This window comes from Rhinatrema bivittatum, chromosome 14 (assembly GCF_901001135.1).
Source record: "Rhinatrema bivittatum chromosome 14, aRhiBiv1.1, whole genome shotgun sequence".
In the NCBI taxonomy this organism is placed as follows: Eukaryota; Metazoa; Chordata; class Amphibia; order Gymnophiona; family Rhinatrematidae; genus Rhinatrema; species Rhinatrema bivittatum.
The window spans coordinates 6,389,147-6,409,474 of record NC_042628.1 but is presented as its reverse complement, the minus strand read 5'-3'; the positions used below and the strand labels follow the sequence as shown (position 1 = coordinate 6,409,474).

At 48.5% G+C, this 20,328-nt stretch overlaps 1 protein-coding gene across 2 annotated transcripts in view; it reads right to left on the bottom strand.

Moving 5' to 3' along the window:
- The window catches only part of FLII (FLII actin remodeling protein), a 36,671-nt gene that overhangs the window by 13,745 nt on the left and 2,598 nt on the right, over nucleotides 1-20,328 (bottom strand). For both annotated transcript variants that reach the window (XM_029576169.1, XM_029576170.1), the window contains exons 2-19: nucleotides 16,047-16,157; nucleotides 15,193-15,264; nucleotides 14,758-14,838; nucleotides 12,918-13,003; nucleotides 11,860-12,021; nucleotides 11,597-11,700; nucleotides 11,205-11,380; nucleotides 10,640-10,797; nucleotides 9,302-9,386; nucleotides 8,002-8,149; nucleotides 6,715-6,848; nucleotides 6,254-6,466; nucleotides 5,920-6,099; nucleotides 5,585-5,667; nucleotides 4,992-5,066; nucleotides 3,915-3,998; nucleotides 663-834; nucleotides 82-186 (exon numbers count right to left, since the gene is read on the bottom strand). In XM_029576169.1, the coding sequence (XP_029432029.1) occupies nucleotides 82-186; nucleotides 663-834; nucleotides 3,915-3,998; nucleotides 4,992-5,066; nucleotides 5,585-5,667; nucleotides 5,920-6,099; nucleotides 6,254-6,466; nucleotides 6,715-6,848; nucleotides 8,002-8,149; nucleotides 9,302-9,386; nucleotides 10,640-10,797; nucleotides 11,205-11,380; nucleotides 11,597-11,700; nucleotides 11,860-12,021; nucleotides 12,918-13,003; nucleotides 14,758-14,838; nucleotides 15,193-15,264; nucleotides 16,047-16,157 (2,229 nt within the window). The remainder of the gene's footprint in view (nucleotides 1-81; nucleotides 187-662; nucleotides 835-3,914; nucleotides 3,999-4,991; nucleotides 5,067-5,584; nucleotides 5,668-5,919; nucleotides 6,100-6,253; nucleotides 6,467-6,714; nucleotides 6,849-8,001; nucleotides 8,150-9,301; nucleotides 9,387-10,639; nucleotides 10,798-11,204; nucleotides 11,381-11,596; nucleotides 11,701-11,859; nucleotides 12,022-12,917; nucleotides 13,004-14,757; nucleotides 14,839-15,192; nucleotides 15,265-16,046; nucleotides 16,158-20,328) is intronic.

The following is a 20,328-nucleotide window of genomic DNA, read 5'->3' as shown; positions in this document are numbered from 1 at the left end:
CATCACAAAATAAATATTTTTCCCCCTCCCTCCTCAAAACGTATCCCTGACAGGGCTGAAGTCAGCCATTGACGTCCTTACCAGTCTCATCTCTGGCAGCAGGTCAATCTTTGGTCTCTTCTTGTGCTCCACGGAGAGCTTGTAGTTAATCTGAGGGAGCTCCAAGTATCCCAGCCCCAGGCCAACCTGAAGGAGACAATGGAGTAGGAGAGGCCATGAGCCACCCTGACATAATCAGAGCCCAAGTTGCAATCCCTCTCCTGCTGGCAATGGGAAATCGAGTTTAACTAACACTCTGAGGCAACAGCTATCCATCTCATTAAGAAACAAACATATATAAGCTTCTGATATGAAGTAGCGTTGTGTCGTGGTGTAGAACGTTATCTATAGAAGGGAGCCTCCATCTCCAAAATCTCTCTTCTCTCTCTTGATTTTCTTTTTCTCTTAGTCAGACCATCTGCTGGAGACAGAGAAATACTGAGGGACTGCAGGTGGCACTCTCAGTTAGGTAGCAGTGCCTCAAAGTTTTTGTTCTCTGCCTCCATCTGCTGGTAGGGGTGCAAAACCCACTTGTCTGGACTGATCTGGGTATGTACAGAAAAGTCATACTTCTGTGCCCTGTCTGAAAAATACCAAGGGGATGGTGACAGGTTGCTCCGTACCTTGTACAGCTTGGGTCTGACTGGCCGGAAGTCATCAGGGACATGCATCTTGATCTCCTCCGGCTGCCCTCCCAGAACTTCCCAGAACTCAGGGGTCTCCTGGTTCTGTGCTAGCAGAGTGATCTCCGCCTTCCCCTTCCGCTCATTCTTGTTGATCTTTTCTGCAAACAGCCTGCGAGGACCAGGAATCATTCCAGAAAGGTAAATCCTTTATAAAAACAAGGAGTCCGCAAGCCCCGTTCTGAGTGAACTCTTTTGTCCTGGCTCAGAGCGCATTGTGCAAAATATGATAAGCAGCTACCAAACCAGGACAAAAACGCAGCTTCGGCCTTCCCATCGGCGCACACAAAGATATCCTGGCAACTAAAGCAGAAGTGAAGAGCACAGAGTCTGAACCCTAAGCAGGAGCAACATTAAGAAGCTGTGGAGTGGATGCTGTTCCGAGGATCGGCAGTGTTGCTCCTCTCGAGCTGCACAATCCTACAGCCAAGCCAGGATCGCGCATGAGCAAGACCAAGCATCCAGGAATATTTAGTTAACATTTTTATATACCGCAGTCTGCAAACATTTGCCCGATGCAGTTTACAATAAAAACATTCAGAATAAAATCAACATACATCCAAAAATAGACAGTTCTGCATTAATAGTAATTTGGCTTAAAAAGCTAACATTATCAAAATCGATTCTCTGAGGCCTTAATGTGAATAATCAGATAGTCTTTGGTTTGAGCTGTTAAACTCAAAGCTGATTGCCAACTCTTTGGTGTAGAGTCTATGCACTGGGCAGGACACGGTACACATTTGGCTCACCTCACTTACTCCTTCAGTTCTGTTACAAATCTGGACTAGAAAAATGGAGAAATTACTTACCTAATAATTTCGTTTTCCTCAGTGTAGCCAGATGGACTCAGGACCAATGGGTTATGTGTTCCCCTGCCAGCAGATGGAGACAGAGTCAGGTTTCAAAGTTGCCGTCACCCTAGATTCACCCCTGCAGTGACCTCAGCCCTTCAAGTATTCTTTTCAAAAGCCACTGTGGACCTGCTAGAGAAAAAACTAATATGATTAAAAATGAATAACCGTAACTGTACTCAACCAATCATAAACACAAGTAAGAATACAGATGCCCCATCGGTGCAGGAGGCTGCCCGTGGTCCGATTAAACACCGCTCTTGCAAAGGCTGAATCCTCTCGGACCTGTACGTCCAGGTGAGAGAACCTGGAGAAGGTGTGAAGGAGGACCATGTCACCGCTCGGCAGATGTCGACAGGAGACAGCAGTCTAACTTCCGCCCATGAGACTGCCTGAGCCCTAGTGGAATGAGCTTTAACCTGAGAAGGTAACTGCTTTCCTGCCTTCACATAGGCTCCTGTGACCACCTCCTTAATCCAGCAAGCTATGGTGGCCCGCGAAGCTGGTTCGCCCTGCTTCCTTCCACCGTGAAGGACACACAGATGGACCATCTTTCGGACCGGTTCTGAAACTTCCAGATACTGCACCACAAGTCTACCGACATTCAAACGACGGAGGAGGTGGTATTCTCACACGTCCTTGTGCTTATCTAAGGTTGGCAACGAAATGGACCTATTCAAATGAAACTCCAAGTCTATCCTGGGCAAGAAGGATGGAACGGTACGAAGCTGTAATGCTCCTGACCTCATCCGGAGGAACGGTTCCCAACACGACAAGGCCTGTAGCTCAGAGATGCGACGTGCCAAGCATAGAGCCACCAGGAACACCATTTTCAAGGTTAATAAACACAAGGAAAGACTGCACAGTGGCCGAAAGGAGGGCCCTGCCAAAAATTCTAATACTAGATTAAGATGCCACGAGGGAACCGGCCACCATAGGGGTGGCTAGAGCTGCTTCACCCCTTTCAGAAAATGGGCTAATGTCCGAATGAGCCGACAGGCGGATTCCATTCACCTCGCCCCTGAAACAGGAGAGAACCGCTACCTGCACCTTCAAGGAGTTAAGGGTCAAAAATTTAATCAAGCTGTCCTGCAAAAATTCCAGAATTAGTGGGATTTTGACTGCCCGAGGGGGGAGGGCATGTTCCTCACACCAGGTCTTCAAATATTCTCCAGACCCGCACATACTCTAGGGACGTAGAGAACGTCCGAGCGCGGAGTAAGGTGGCAATTACCGCTGCAGAATATCCTCGCTTCATCAGTTGAACTCTCTCATGTGCCAGACCATAAGACATAATAGAGTTGGATTCTCGTGAAGGACCAGTCCCTACTGTAGCAGGTCCCTGTGCGATGCGAGGCACGGGGGGGGGGGGGGGGGGGGGGGGGGGGGGGGCGTCTCCACCAGGAGTCTCTGAATGTCTGCATACCATGGATGCCTGGGCCAATCTGGAGGTGCTAGTAGGACTAATCCCCTGTGGTGCTCGATTTTGCGAATGCCCAGCAGGGGCCATGAAGGGAAAGCATATAGCAACTCTTCTTCCGGTCAGGACTGAACGAGAGCATCTATCCCAGGGACCACGGATCTCTTCTGTGACTGAAGAATCAGGGAACCTTCGCATTATGAGATTCGGCCAGAAGGTCGATGGATGGGAGACCCCAGCAATCTACTGTCAGCTGAAAGGCTTTGGCCAATAACCACCCACTCTCCATGCTTAGAAAGTCTGCTCTGATGATGTCTTTTCCTTCGATGTGGGAAGCTGAGATCATCTATAGATGGTATTTCCGCCCACACTTGCTGGCTCTTGGCTCCACCCTGGCAGTTGATGTAGGCTATCATCATTGTGTTGTCCGACATTACACGGATCGCTTGACCCTGGAGTCTGTGGCTGAATTGTAGACACATCAATCTGACTGCCCAGGCTTTCATATTCCAAAGGGACTCTTCCTCCGTCCAATGTCCCTGGACCATCACTTCCTTACAGTGAGTCCAGTTTAAATGTCGAATTTCTCCTTCCAAAAAGTACAGCAATCGCCATAGGGAGAGGTACATCCACCATCTGCTGGAGACTGAGAAATACTGAAGGGCTGAGGTCACACTGCAGGGGTGTATCTAGGGCGACAGCTTTGAAATCTGATTCCATCTCCATCTCCTGAGTCCATCTGGATTCAAGCTAGGATTTCCTGAACAAAAAAGCACCAGAACGCTTTGGGACCTGGGTTATTAGGATTGGAACACTGTGGGACCAGACAGTTATCTCCAAGCACAACTTACTCCATTAATTCTCCAGAGATCAAGCTTTGGCTCTCTTTCTTTGCCTTTACCCACTCAGAGAAGGTCTCACCTGGCTTTGGTGGTGCCGCTCAGAGTGGCTTGACTTCCTCTCCAAATGTAGATGTCTAGGCCATGATCCAGCAGGAAAACAAATCTGAAGGATAGGGATAAAAAACAGTAGAGAATAAGCAAGAGCACGGGCAGGTTGCAGGGTCACTGGGACTGATGAGGGGAGGTTGATGGACCTACACAGGGGACCTTCAGCAAAACAGATCACTTCCTCGGCTGAAACATCTCATTCCCTAATGTTCTGCTTCGCATGGGCTTTCCCGTAGTGGAATGAAGGAGGAAAACCTGTTCCCTGACTAAAACGCTTACAAAGCGCTAATGAATGTGAAAGTGGATGCAGTGCCCACGGGACAAGTGAGCAGACCAGTGTGTGCATCGGGCAGAGCCTCCGAGCTTCACTTCAGGGTCTCCTGATTCACACAACTCCTCTTAGGTCTTAAGAGATCATTTGCAGCACAAACGATGCAAAACCATTTCTGTTTGGCGTTAACATTAAAAACATGGATGTAGCACCTCTTCCACCTGCTGGAGACAGAAGAATCCTGACAGACTCTAGGTGGCACCTCAGGGGTATACGACAGAGTCCACAGAAATCGGTCTGTCTCTGCCTGCTGGAGGGGAGGTAAAACCCATGAGTCTGGGCTGATCCGGGTACGTACAGGGAAGGTAAAGACTCCCTGCCAGCAATGGCCGCCGTGGGTTTTTACAGGGAAATTCTGGGAGGATTTTTCCTTCGGACCCTGGCATACAGGCCCACAGGTACAAAGTATCCCGGGGTCTGCAAGCACTGCAGCCAATTTAAAACTGGCCTCCCCGTAAGTATACACATGAACAAGGCTGGAAATAGCCCAGGGGCCAGGCTGCTTTCTGCCTATACAGTGCTATGCATACATCGGAGAGTAATTTAGCTGAGACATTCTGGCAACGTAGGACAGCTGCTTTATAACTGCAGGATGTGCACTTAACTGCTGAAGTAGGTGGCCTCATCAATAAACAGAATTACTCCAAACCTTTACCCTCTGGTAACCAGCTGGATGCAGGCCACCCCTGGACAGGAAAGATCATGGGTGTCACTCACCGGGGGTCCAGAGAGGCGGCTTTCAGAGGCACAGACTCAAGTCTGATATTCTTCTTTCCAAAGATGCGATAAAGTCTGCAGCCAAGAGACAAAACCCACAGTGAGGGGACAAACTGCGACAGCGACGGCCAGAACGGTAGCAGCAACCGCACTGAAGAGCTCGGCTACTGTCCTGGGGAGCAGGGCTGAGAGCAAAGCTAGTGCGTGCTTGCAGTGAACCAGGAGGAGGATAAGGGCATTCTTCAGATCGCTTTCCACAATAACAAAAAAAAAAAATAATAATAATGATAAATCCAAACAGCTCTGCAGATACTGCAACACATTTATTTGGCTGTAAACCCGGCCTCCTCTTCTGGCCATCTGCTGTCTCACAGTAACTAGGGAGTTGCGATTCTCCGGCATTGCCTGGCACTAATCCTGGGCACGTGAGGTAGCTGCACAATGCACTCGCCCCTATTTTGAGCCTGCAGGAAATGCTCAGGATACCTGCCCTGGGGCTTTTCACCGATACACAGGGAGAGATGCTGCTGTGTTACCAAGGCTTTAGGTGGTTCCTGCCTGCTGACTTGTGCTCACACTCTACAGGCGCTTACCTGCTGATGTACTGGGAATCCTCCACGGTATAAAAGCCGCTGGCTGAGCCTCCTTCGATGTACGAAATGGAACCGTCAAACACCTGGAAGCAGAAAAATTCTCAAGATGGGAACCAGTGGCCAGAGCCCATTCACAAACCTCATAGCCGGGACCGGTGTCTGGAGCAGGGCGCGGTCCCCATTCTTACTCCTATGCACGCAAACAAAAATCTCTTCAGAGTCACTAAACATTCAGCACAGCTTTCTATTAACAACGATAAAAAATGGATGGATGTTGGGGACTGAATTCCATAAACATGTTTTAGAGTTTGTGTTTTTTTCTTCCCCAGCATTACCAGATTAAACTCGTCGCTCTCGTCTCCCATTTCCTCCCGAATAGTGCGGCACTCGGCTCCCAGGTAGTTCCGCAGATTAACCGCATGGATGGCAGCACAAGCCTTCTTGTCCAGCGTGGTCTCCTGCCCGATCCAGTAGTAGATTTCCCAGTGCAACGCACCATTTTCATCCAAGAACGTCTGGCGGTGGGAAAGAAGCACATATTACCTGCCCGAGCGGAACCTCCAAACAACGGGGACAAGATTACCCCCAGACAGAACCGCAGAGTGGGAAAAGGGAACCCCGGTGGAGCCCTGCACCCCTCCCCCTCCTTCCAAACCGCCGTCGGCGCACCTTCAGCACGATGTAGCAGTCGCCCTCGTAGAACTTCCCATGGAAGGCTTCGTCAATCAGGATGGGGATGAAGTTCTCAATCTGCCAGATGGATACGCCCGGCAGCTGCCCCACATCTTCCGTGAAGAATTCGGAATAGTCCAGGTGGGGCTTCTCCAGGCTCTGGTCCCAGCGCCGGCTCTTCAGGTCCGTGTACTTAACGTCGCCGTTCTCCTGCCAGGGGAGAAAAGAACAAAGGGGCTATTACTCTCCTGCCGGAGGAAAACAGGGCCCTGGTCTCACCCTGGTGAGGGAAAAAGGGAGCAGAGCTAGGAGGCTGCCCTATACGAGGCAGCAAGGGGGAGAAGGGAACCATTTTCTCTGCTTTGCTTCCCTCCCTGCCCACTACCCCTGCTTTCACTTTACCACTCTCCAGTTAAAAGCCAGAGATGACTTTTGGTTGCTTTGCAGCCTTTCCTCACCTCCATCTTCTTGTTCTTCTCTTGCGCAACGTCCGACATGCCCTTCAGCACTTGCTTGGCCTGGTCATCCTGCGACGAATCCTTCCGTCGGCGCAGGCGCATCTTCCTGGCCGAGGGGTCCTTCGCACTGCTCCCTGTGCCGGCGGAAGGAAAAAGGGGATCGTAGTGAGAAGAGAAACTCAAACAGGTGAAAGGACGCTCAGCGACTGCCACATCCCCCGAGATTAAGAGTAAACTAAAAATTCAAGACCATGTTTCCACCCCCCCCCCCCGTTGTGCCCATTCTTAGACCAGGCCCTGGGGGTGGGGGGTGGGGTGGGGGGGGGTCCAGGCCCCAAACTTAGCTGGTACTTTGCTGCGTCTCACCTGGGCCTGGATAGCCAAGTTGGGAGCTGGTGATCCACCCTTGCATATTAGGGCCTGGAAACAGGGTAAGATGTGTCTAACTAGGCTTCCTCCTTTTTCCACTTTAATTTTAAAAGTGTGGGGAAGATGAGGCTAAAATATGTATACGTTTTACTTTTTGCAGCACGAGGAGGCGCCCAGAAGTGTTTAGGTTAGGGGAGAGGAGCAATAGTTCCCCCATAGATCGCATTTTCAAATCTACACAATTTACCTCAAGTAGCAGGGGCAGGTACAAAACAATATACGCCTGTCCTTTAGCTTTTAAAATTCCTGCAAAGTTCATGGGTGAACAGCACCCAAAAACTCTGTCCCAGTATGGACAGGCCAAATATGGCTCCTGTACTGTGACCTTAAGCAAAATCAATTCACCTGCATGGGTGCAGCCTGACATCCTTCCCTCCTGTGGGAGCAGGGAACCCGATAACCTCTACAGATGCCCTGAGGAGGAAGGCCACGAATACCCCCTTCTTTATACGTGGTCCTGTGGTGCGCCTAAATGGATTGCGGCCTCGTGACGGGGAGGGATCTGCACAACCAGATTTACACCCCGAGCTCACAAAAGGGTGACAACCCCCGGCTCGTCTGTCTCAATCGGATAGGGAGAACCCAAAGGATTCCTGACACCCCCAGGAGGAAAGGCTCAAAAGAAGAAAATTCAGTCAAAACCAAAAAGTGAGAGAACCCTCTGCCATCTGCTGGAGACAGAGAAATACTGAGGAACTGCAGGTGGCACTGAGGTTTATGAAGCAGTGTCAGTGAAACTTGCTCTGTCTCCATCTGCTGGCAGGGAGGCATAAACCCAGGAGTCTGGACTGATCCGGGTACGGGCAGGGAAGAAGCTTTGTGCCACAGGCCAGGGGCCCTCCCCTATCGCTGTGTTACCTGCCGCGGCAGCTGCAACGGTCGCAGGCGATGCCCCAGCCAATCGCAGCTGGTTCTGCAGTGAGAAGTCGATGTTGTACCACTCTGACGTCCTGTCTTCGGGCTTTGGGGGCATGACCAGGCTGGGGTTCTCCCGCACATCCAGGATCTGAGAGGCAGAGATCACAAAGCAACTCATCCAAGAGAAGAAGGAGAGAGCAGGGAGCAGTGGCTGGCAACTTCCCTGTGCTGAAAACTGAGACCGGAAACTCTCAGATGAGCGACACCAAGGCGTCAGGCAGCTCCTACAATGGAGCTCTCTCAGGAATATCTTAAGAGGAGCTGAAAAATAATTTTTCTTTTGCCTTTACCTGGCAAAGAAAAAGCAATTTATGTCCAGACAGTCTTCCAGGCATCAGACTGTGAGCAGCTGGATCACGGTCTTTGATGTGTAGCATTTTTGTCAACTGAGATTTCCCATTTTGACATAAAGGAATAAAAACACAAGAGGCAGATATGCAGCCAGACTTAGCCGGACAAATGGCAGGATTTGAAAATCCCTGGTGGCTGACTACCTCCAGGTTAAAGGGCTAAGCTAACCTGCTCATGCCACAGAGCAGTCCTAAAAGGTTTACTGCATGAAGTTATCCAGCTATATTTGGTGCTGTCGCCACACAGCTGAGCACCCCGACAAAGATAGTAGGATAACTTTATCTGGCTAACTGCGGGCTGGACAGCGGCCGAAAATGGACCCCCACAGCTGGAAACAAAACACAGGCAGGGCCTCTTAAGTTTGCAGGTCGGGGCATAAGCAGAGTTTGGAAACAGCTGCATCTTTTCTCCCAAGGATTCGGGTGGGGGAGGGAATTTCAAATTCAGCCTGGGGCCTAAAAGCAAAAAAAAAAACAAAAAACAACTCATGGAGCTTCCCTCAAAGATTTGGGACCAGCTAGAACTGCAGGACTTTTCAAAACGAAATCCCCATGTGATCTGTGCCAGCCTTTCCTGGCACCGCGGTGGAACATTTTCAGCCATCGGCTTTACCCGGGGAGCTGCTTGGTAATTCAGGTGAAATCTGCCCCCCCTCCACTCCTTGCAATATCAGGAAGGAAAATAATCCAAAAGCAAAAAAAAGAACGGTGAAATTACCATCTGCAGAGAGCGCTGAGTTTTTAAAGTTCCCCTCCCTGCCAGCGCTCTGTGTAGAATTTTTTCATTTACCAATCTTTTCCCTTTTCTTTACACTTAATCGTCTCTCCCCCGATCCCCAGACAAGAACAGAGAAACAATGCAGCACCTGAGGATCTGAGTGGTTGCTCACCTCCAGCTCTGTCAGGAAGTGAACGGCCTCCGGGAGCGTAACCAAGCGGTTTTTATTCAGAACCAGTTTCTTCAGCTTGCCGCACCTGCAGAGTCGCAGAACGCGGTGTTTAGGGACTTGTTTAGAAAAGCAGGGGCAATCACACAGGGCAGGAGGCCTGTTACCTGCGCAGGCCCCGAGAGGGGTGGGTAAGGGAGGAAGAAGAGGCCTGCTCAGGCCCTGAGGGAGGTAAAAGGGAAGAATGGAGAAATTACTTGCCTGATAATTTAGTTTTCCTTAGTGTAGACAGATGACAGGGAATAGGTTTATGCTCCTCTGCCAGCAGATGGAGACGGAGGCAGGTTTCAAAGCCCTGCAGTGACCTCAGCCCTTCAGTATACTCTTCAAAAGCCACTGTGGACATGCTAGAGAAAAAAACTTGAATAAAAATATGATTAAAAACGAATAACCATAACTGTACTCAATCAACCGTGAACAGTGAACTTCAGTAAGAATATAGGTACCCTAAACTAGGGACTGGATGAACACTTACCCGGGGATCTCTTGGATTCGAGGCTCACTCCACGGGAAGACCCGTGCGCAAGATGGTGCCACCGCGGCCTACCACTTGGTGTGCCGACCAAGCCTAAAGGGGGGCCTAGTCCACCGAGGGCTATTCAACCCGCTTGGAAGGCCACTTCCCTTATCCCAACGGAATCGGGAACGTCGTCGGAACGGCACGCTGAGCAAAGAGACCGGAAGAAGTCTTACCGAAAACCCTCCAAACATCTCTAAATCGGGAGTTAAATCTTCTTTTTTTTTTTTTTTTATAAAGTTACCTGGGCTCAGTGCTTAGCAGCTGAGTAGAGAGAGTGTCTCCGGCTGCGGGCGGAGAGAGCTTTGGCCCGTTTCCAGCAAAGACCATGCCAGGAACTGGCTACTGGACCAAGGCACACCGCTAAGGATCTTGGAAATCGCCTCAGGAATTCTCAACTGGGGGAGGGACCTTTAGGTATCACAGCAGGAGCTCAATTTTTATTCAATTTAGAAAGTAGAATTTCTCCTTCCAAAAAGTACAGCAATCCCCATAGGGAGAGGTACATCCACCATCTGCTGGAGACGGAGAATACTGGAGGGCTGAGGTCACTGAAGGGTTGATTCTAAGGTGATGTCAGCTTTGAAACCTGACTGTCTCCATCTGCTAGCAGCGGAGTACAACCAATTGGTCCAGAGTCCATCTGGCTACACACTAGGACAGCTTGTGTTTGACAAAGGCCCCAGATGTGGCAAGGTAAGGAAAAGGAAAGACCTATTACTTGTGCAGATCCTTGTAGAAGAGAGGGCGAGGAGTTCTGTTACCTGCACAGGCTCTCAGGGATGAGTTCCAAGTTATTGTTAGCTGCCATAAACTCCTCCAGGTTGATCAGCTTCCCGATGCCGGAAGGAATGCCATCAAAGTCCACCTTGTTAGAGTTCATGTAGAGCTTCTTCAGTTTGGTCAGCTTGCAGATAGCAGACTGAAAAGCAAGAGAAAAGGTCAGGCTGGGAGAGGAGGACAGAGCAGCACATCCAGTGACCAGCGAGGCTCCCATCAGCAGCGTTAGTCCTAGGCTTAAAGTGAAAGTGGTGTTGATAGCAAAGGTCATCACCGTGCTGCTTTACAGTGTACTGGTAAGAAAAAGCTGGATACCCATTAAAGACGCACACTCCTATCACTGTGATACTTCCAAAGACAGAAACTCTTACAGGAAGGTACCAGCTCCGTGCGCATATCCCCCCCCCCCCCCCCCCGAGACCAGTGGCTGCAGACACACAAGTCCCTCCAGGACCGCACTGGCTCCACACATCCCCCAGCCTCTCTCTTCCAGGAGAGCAGCAGGTACACCTAGACACCCACACGTACAGCAGGTGAACTCGTACGTACGGGTAGGGATGTGAGCTGGTTCCGGGAAAGGTTAAGGGTTTCCAGCGATGTCCACTGGTCAATGCAGAGCGAAAGGTCAGATATCTGGTTGCTGCTCAGGTTAAGGCGCTTCAGGTTGGAGAGAGTATAGAGGCATTCAGGAATTCGGGTCAGGTCATTTAAGGACATGTCTACATCTGGGAAGAGATGGACAGGGAGGATATGAACCCACAGTAACAGAACCAGCTGCTCTGCCTTCAGGATACAATCGTGTCCTTAGTAAAGAGGCATCCTTAATAGACAAGCAGGCAAGCAACAGACGAAATGCTGGTGCTTCCAGCCTCTGGCCTTCAGGGCTTCCTGCTGGCTGGGCATATTCCTGGATGGTTTACTTAACCCCACCACCTCATTACCTGACAGATTAGTCAGTCCTTCCAGGCTGGTTGGCAGGTTGCTCTGGGTGCGCTGCGTGTTCCTCACGTGCAGTGTGGTCAGAGCCAGCATAGCAGGAAGCTGCCTGTAAGACACATCAAGAGACACTTCTACAAACAAACCCACGAGCACTGAGGGAAAAGGAACAGCCAGGACCCATCAAAGGCTTTCCTGTGTAACACTGTAACAGGCTAGAAGAAGGAAGAAAGGGGTTAATATAAAGGTACAGCTACTGGCTCCTTACCTGAGCTGGGCGTGCATGAGAGGATTATTATTAAGCAGCAGGGTCTGCAGATGCACCAAGCGTCTCATTTGCGGAGGCAAACTGTCTAATTTATTGTCGCTCAGGTCCAGGTACAGGAGGTCCGTTAGGTTGATGAAGAGCTGGTTCGGGATGTTGTCGATGCTAATAAAGATACAAACAGCGTCATCCCAGCATCTAACAAAGCCTGGGCAAACTATCTCCACTGCTGCCTCTATGGCAATGAATAATGTGGCACGGGTGTGTGCTGCACGAGGAGAGGCTAACAGCGGTGTCTGGTGAGGAGCAGGTCAGCAGCACCTCGGGTTCTGCATCGATCTATACCGGTGGCAACAATTACGTAACAGAAACATTCAACAACTTTCCAAAATTTATTCTGCTTCTTGCATAAAATAAAAAAGAAATCAAAGCAGAGACATTTTAAAACTGAAGACTTCTACAGGGTTACTGAGATGCAATACCCGTTCTGAAAAAGAAAAAAGTCAGAATAAATAGCCCCCCAGGCGACAAACGCAGACCGATGACGCTGCAACAGAATAAACTCTGTCTCTTGCAAACTATGTTAAACACATTTCATGAGCCGTACAATCCCAGAAGTTCACAACCAAAGAGCTGTCTGTTCCATTTATACTGATCTTCCTAACTATAACAGAGGAAAGGTCCCTGGCACTTCCAAGAGCCGATATGCAAATTGAGCTCTGCCCTTTATCTCCACCCCTTCTCTCTCTGTATGGTAAGTGAGCTCCACCTCTCCCTGTATGGTCCAATCCACCCTCTATTACCAGAGATGGAAATCGAGCCCCGCCCCCCTGACTGCTACCACATAGTCCCCCGGAGCTCAGAGCGCACTCTCTGGCACCCTCGCACTTCCTACAGGTCACATCATGGAACTGTTCTAAGGGGAGTGGACAGTAACTGGCAGTGTTAATTCTGACATGCAGCGATGCTGCTCTGCATGTGTTCACGGTCATCTTCGCTAGCACCACTGCTTGGACGCCACTCGGGCCTGCAGCCCAGGAAGGATGAGATTTAGTGCCCACCTGTTGTGGCTGAGGTTAAGCACCAACATGTTGCGGGAGTTCTCTAGCTCTCGGGGACACTCCGTCAGCTGGTTGTAGCTCAGGTCCTGGGGGGGGGGGGGGGGAGAACAAGCGAGAGGAACACGCCTTTAGGGTGTGGGCCAGACTCAGCCACAGCACTGTAAATGCACATTACCTGAAAACTGAAAGGTCGGCAGGGGACACAGGCACCATGCACAGCGTACAAGATGCGCCCTCACTCCACAGAGGACGTGAAAATAGCTCAGCTTTAGAGATGCCGTGCACCCCTGACAGGGCACCGGCAAATACGGGCACTTTCTGGTTAAGCTCCGAGACCTGAGCTCAGGATGGTCCCTTCTCGGGCCCTTTTGGCCAAGACTGAGAACCTGCATAACATTAGGGGTTAATGGCCTGCTCTCTGAGCCCTCCAGGGACACAATTATGTTACAAGCATTGCTCAGACAGGATTAGTCCTCCTGTTAAAAAGTAAATAAATAAGACACAGCTCCTACAGATATAATAGCTGTGTGGAAAAATGTGTGTATTCATCTGGACAAAGCACAATAATTAACCCCTGCAGGCCAGCAAAGCTGCTGGGTGGCTCCAACTGCCAAGAAATGGGCAACTCTGGTTTACGGAACACTTTTCTTTAAATATGATTTTCAGCCGTTTTATTACAAACCTGACAAATAGCAAGTTGCAGAAAAAGACTTTTCACCTGGTTCCCTGACATAGGCTTTTTGCTGAATCGTTGCCCATGCTTAGAAACGTATGGTGCTGTAAGGGTCCATTACTGCTGTGGACCTCAGATACGAGAAGCTGGAACAGACCAGTGCATCAGAAATCACGGATGCCTGTTTCCTTCAGGAGTAGAAAGCCTTGGTGTTGTAAAATTAGGACTGAAATACTGCCCTTGTACCCTCAGCAGATTGCTGAAGACCACCCAGGGAGAAAGACACGAGCTTGCTGTAAACCATTTTTTATACTGCTTACTAATTGGAAACTATTTGCTTGCCGTCTAACAAATAAATGTATCTAAATTACTTTCATTGGCTTCTTGTACATTAAAAAAACTCAGCCTTTTTTGATACACATGAGAAGGGGCTAAACAATGTCAGAGCAATAGTTAAAGACCATATTTAAGAGAAAAGGTTGTAACGAATCAAAGGCTAGCTAATGTTTCCAAAATCTGGGGAGTTTGTTAGACTTCTGATTGTAGGAAGCCTAATTCTTATAGACTCCTCCGTTATTCTGTAAACCGGTGTGATGTGTCTAATTGAAGCTCGATATAGAAAACCAAATAAATAAATAATGCACTCACACGGAGCCCTCCCGCCCTTCGAAGGGGCTAAGAATTTGCTGAGATTCACATTTTCTCCAGGCGCTTCCATTGTTCAGTGGAGCGTTTTGTCCCTTACACTTTTCTGTTAACGTCACTGGACGCTGTCCCTGTTTTAGATTTTTCTCCACACTTCTCTTGTGTTACTTAAGGGCTTCCCCCTTCCACCCGAGGTAACAGTTTACAGGGAAAGAAATGCAGAAATCCTAGCCCCGCGTCCCTGGACGAGCAATGACCACCATGGATCTCGGCAGACAAGTCTCTCTTTTTTTTCTGAATTCCAGGTTACTGTGGTTCTGGAACTGGGGGTCCTGGCCCTCGAGTGGGAAACAGGAAGCAAATAAACAAGACTGGTTGCTCAGCCTGTCCCCGAAGAGAGGAGATTTCTGCTTATTCTACAGGCCAAAGGTCTGGGGGATTTTAGAAAAAGGTCTGCTTTATTCCTCCTCCCCTCCCCTCACGTATTGAATTGTGGTGGGAAGCAGGGCTTAAATCACATACCAGCACCGAGAGGTCATCCAGCTGAAAGATGTCATCTGGGACTCCAGAATTCTTCAGGCTGTTGGCTCGAGCTATGATTGCCTTAAAAGGGGAAATCGGATTAATAAGTCGCCACAGTGCAAACTGGGATACAGGCAAAGGACTGCAGCTCGAATCTATTATACAAGCCAGGCAGCGAGAGCGCTAAGAAGGACGTTACAGGCAAGACCCTGATGGAGGACCGGCACAGGTCAGGATCTGCTTGAAACGCGCTCTTATGCTCAGGCCACCGGGGGCTGCTCATTCACCCCCCATCCCAAACGCCCAGCGCACTATCAGCTTTCCAAGTGACAAATCTGTCCGAGGAGATGTCCATGTGGCTGAAAGATGACCTGAAAAGATGCTTTGGTGTTATCTCCTGTCCCCCTCTCCCTGCATGCTGGCAATGGTACTTACCCTGAGGCAGGGAAGGCTGGAGAGCTCCCCATGTAACGTGGTCAGGTTGTTGTGGCTGACAGACAGATGTTCCTGTAAGGATAGGACCAGTTACGGAATATTAAAAACAGGAGAGGAGAGCCTGACATGCTGTGCGGGGCAACGCTGCAGGCTGGCGCTGGATAGAGCAGCAGCCCCTCCATGTAGTGGCCTTTCTAGCCCAGAAGGACCTTCACAAATATGACACAAGTTACAGAATTGCCAGGTTAATGCTGGCAACATCAACTGATCATTTTGCTATGATATAGTGCAAGGCCATCTGATGAGTTTCCCAGGCCATCCTTGGCGCGCCTTGCTACATCTCCCACACTTTGTTTCTCTCGCCCTTAGGCTGGCATTGCACTGCCCGATGGAGTTTAAAAAGAGGCAAGGGCCAACACTCCTGGGTTTGATTCCTGGCTCTGGTCTTCCACTACCTGAGTTATCCAGGGCTGGGAGTGCTGCAGAGGGATGGGTGTCATAGTCATTGCACTATGGCAACACCTAGTGGTCTGATTTAGAACCTGCGATGCATGGATCTGGAAGTGGCCCTGGGGCAAACGAAGGTGCACGGCCCCCGCTGCCAGACTGATCCCGAATGAGCAGGAAGCTAAAAAGGAGCAATCAAACCCCGGAGGTCAAAAGGAATGCTTTATATTTTTAATGTCTAATCTGGGCTCTCTCTCACACCTCAAAATGCAGCCAGGACAAGAACAATCGTGCTACCTTTCACCAACAGGAGAGCGCCGCCTACTGGCTAAGCAACAGAGGTTCTACCGTCTGTGCTTGCAAAACCTGCGCAGTCCATCGTTCGCTCTAGCAGTCGCGGAACTTACCAGTTTCTGAAGCGCAGCCAGCTCTTCTGGCAGGTAGCAGAGCCCGGTCCTGTTCAGCTTCAGCCATCGCAGGCTGGTCATGGACTTGAGATGTTCGGGGAAATACCCTCCCTGAGAGGAAGAGGTGAGAAAGTAAAAGCAGGCAGGGAATTAGCAAGGCCACAGCGGGCGACTGCAAGAACCTTCTCCGAGAGACTGCAATCTCTAAGCTGGAGAATGGTGTGGGGTTGGGAGGGTCCCAGGACTAGATAGCGATTACTTAACTCTCCGACCCATCTGCTGTGGGATACAGGGTACGAAGACACCTGATTCCAAGGGGGAGCCCCCTACCGAGATTATACAAGGAGAAATGGTGGGGTCTAAGGGAAAAAACTCCCTGGCAGCCGTGGCTTCACTCCAGCTTCAAATTTAACAGGAGTCCCTTTTTTTTTTTTTTTTTTTTTTTTTTTTAACTAAAACAGGGACAATTTTTGGAAGTCAACATTCCAGCAATACTTCACCCTTCCTGTGCTGTTCCCCAGCTCAGGGCAGGTGTGGATTTTTCTGAAACAGACAGCTGGAACTCTCACACCTAAACCTCTCACTAGGCTTCGGTACCTACACAAATGCTGCCTTTGCTCACGCTGTTTTACATAGTAAGAAACGACACTTAACAGCTGCGCAGGATCTGGATCTGCCATGTCTTTGTTTGAGAAAGCAGTATACTAAATTACATATGTGTTCACAGACAGCGCACACACAAACACACACATATGCACAGATGAAGGGTTAATAAACATGTGGATAAAGGTGAACCGGTAGATGTGGTATATTTGGATTTTCAGAAGGCATTCGACAAAGTCCCTAATGAGAGGCTTCTAAGAAACTAAAAATTCATGGGATAGGAGGCGATGTCCTTTCGTGGATTACAAGCTGGTTAAAAGACAGGAAACAGAGAGTAGGATTAAATGGTCAATTTTCCCAGTGGAAAAAAGGTAAACAGTGGAGTACCTCAGGGATCTGTACTCGTGCTTTTCAATATATTTATAAAGGGGTATAAAACAAGTGAGGTGATGAAATTTGCAGATGACACAAAACTATGCAGAGTAATTAAATCTCACCCAGATTGTGATGAATTGCAGGAGGACCTTGCGAGATCGGAAGATTGGGCTTCCAAATGGCAGATGAAATTTAATGTGGACAAGTGCAAGGTGTTGCATATAGGGAAAAATATGCCTTTGCTGTAGTTACACAATGTTAGGTTCTATCTTAGGAGTTACCACCCAGGAAAAAGATCTAGGCGTCATAGTGGATAATACTTTGAAATCATTGGCTCAGTGAGCTGTGGCAATCAAAAAAGCAAACAACAATGTTAGGAATTATTAGGAAGGGAATAGCAAATAAAATGGAGGATGTCATAATGCCTCCGTAATGCCCCATGGTGAGACTGCACCTTGAATACTGTTTACAGTTCTGGTCGCCGAGTCTCATAAAAGATATTGTTGTGATGGAGAAGGTACAGAGAAGGGCAACCCAAATGATAAAGGGGCATAGAACGGCTGCCCTATGAGGAAAGGCTAAGGAAGTTAGGGCTGTTCAGTTTGGAGAAGAGACGGCTGAGGGGGGATATGATAGAAGTCTACAAAATCATAAAAGGACTTGAACAAGTTAATGTAAATCGGTTATTTACTCTCTCAGATAACTTCATGAAGTTAGCAAGTAGCTCATTTAAAACAACTCAAAGAAAATTCTTTTTCACTCAACGAATGGTTAAGCTCTGGAATTCATTGCCAGAGGATGTGGTTACAGTAGTTAGTATAACTGGGTTTAAAAAAGGTTTGTATAAGTTCATAGTGGAAAAACCCAAACGGTTACAGTAATTAATAAGCAATAGTAGCTTGTACTTTATCTAATGTTTAGGTTCTTGCCAGGTACTTGTGGCCTGGATTGGCCACTGTTGGAAACCGGATACTGGGTTTGATGGACCCTTGGTCTGACCTAGTATGGCATATCTTATGCTCTGATGCCACACACACACACATGCATATAGGTTAAGACTTTCTGCTCAATGAAAGGCCATTTGAAAGAGTGTTGATAGCTGTCATTTTATTCCCACTCTCTTTTTCCTTTTATTTGAACCACTTTATGAGGTCTTTTGGCCACACATACACATTTGCATGCCAATAAAGTTTCCAGAATCTTCTGCACAAAAAAAAAAAAAAAAGACATAGAAGGGAAATCCAGGAAGACTTTTGTATTTTCTTCCGGAAGAGCAATCCTTTGTTACGTTACAGAGACCCAGTTCACGGAGTCTCAGGAAAGGGACATGGCCATCCCTGGCTATAACTTGTTTAGGGAGGGTAGCAGCTCTTTATGTCAGAAACAATATCTAAGCAACTGAAATGCAAGGCACATGGGATGGGGAGGAAGCATTATGGGCTGTCCTGAAGAAAGAAGATGGAGCTCCCATTGACACTGGTGTGGTCTACAGGCCTCTGACTCAAACAGAAGAACTGGACAGAGATCTGATAAAGGTATCCAGAAGGTGGGAAAGAAGGGAGAAGTGCTGCTCGTTGGAGATTTTAATCTGCCCGATGTGGACTGAAATATCCCTTCTGCGCAATCTTCCAGAAGTAGAGAGACAGTGGATGCCATTCAAGGGGTTCTGCTCAAACAAATGGTAATGGAATCCATAAGGAAGGGTTGTGATACTTGACCTGGTGCTGTCAAATGGGGATAAATGTCCAAGTAGGTGCCCACCTGAGCACCAGTGACCATCATAACGGTATGATTTGATATCACAAACAGGATACAGAGAAGATGCACAAAGACCCGAGTTTTGAATTTCACAAATACAGACTTTGCCAAAATGGGAAAGTTCCTAGAGGAAGACCTGGAAGACAATGGGTGAGGTGGCACCACAGTGGGCCAAACTGAAAGGAAAATTGGTTCTTACCTGCTAATTTTCGTTCCTCTAGTACCAAGGATCAGTCCAGACCGCTGGGTTGTGTCTCCCTTCCAGCAGATGGAGTCAGAGAAAAAACTGAAAAGGCACCCCTCTTATCCTGGTGTGCCACCTGCGTCTGACTCCATCTGCTGGAAGGGAGACACAACCCAGCGATCTGGACTGATCCTGGTACGTACAGGGAAAGGAGCTATTATAAAGGCAACAAATCTAAGTTAGAAAGTAAACAAAAGTAAGAGAAATAAGAAACCGATCTAGTTCTCAAAGGAGGAGGCTGAAAAAAATAAAGGCAAGAAGTACAGCGTTCAAGAAGTATACAGGATCCCAAAAAGAGGAACACAGGGAAGAATATCTGATGAAACAGGGAGACGAAGAAAAATCAGGAAAGCAAAAAGTCAGGCGGAAGAAAGGTTGGCCCATGAGATAAAAAGAGGCGCCAAAACATTTTTCAGATGTATCAGAGGAAGAAGGAAGGTCCGAAGTGGTATAATGAAACTGAAAGATGACAATGATTAATGTTTGGAGAGAAATATTAAACAAATACCTCAGTTCAGTGTTCACTAAAGAATACCCTGGAGAAGGACCATTGTTCATAGACAAGATCGTAGATGGAGATGGGGTAGATTAAACTCAGTTTACAGAAGAGGATGTATGGGAAGAGCTAGGCAAACTGCAAGTGGACAAGACCATGGGGCCTGATGAGGTTCATCCCAGGATACTGAGGGATCTCAGAGATGTGCTGGCGGGTCCGCGGTGTGATCTGTTGAATAGATCCCTGGAAACGGGAGTGGTGCCATGGGATTAGATAAGAGCAGTGGTGGTCCCGCTTCACAAGAGTGGTAGCAGAGAGGAGGTTGGAAACTGCAGGCCGGTTAGCCTCACCTCGGTGGTGGGAAAATTAATGGAGACTCTGCTGAAGGAAAGGATAGTGAACTATCTACAATATGGTGGATTACTTAAAATGAGGCAGCATAGATTCACCAGGGAAGGTCCTGTCAGACAAATCAGATTTGAGTTTTTTGATTGGGTGACTACAGAATTGGATCGAGGAAGAGCGTTCGATGTGATCTACTTGGATTTCAGCAAAGCTTTTGATACGGTCCCACTTAGGAGCCTGGTGAATAAAATGAGAAGCTTAGGAGTGAGTGCCAAAGTGGTGTTGTGGATTACAAACTATGCACAGTGCAGCAGTTACTGTTAAATGTTAAATGGAACCTGCTCTGAAGAGAGAGCCGTGTAAAGTGGAGTGCCACAGGGATCAGTGTTGGGACTGGTTCTGTTCAATATCTTTGTGAATTACATTACAGAAGGAATAGAAGGTAACGTTTGTCTATTTGC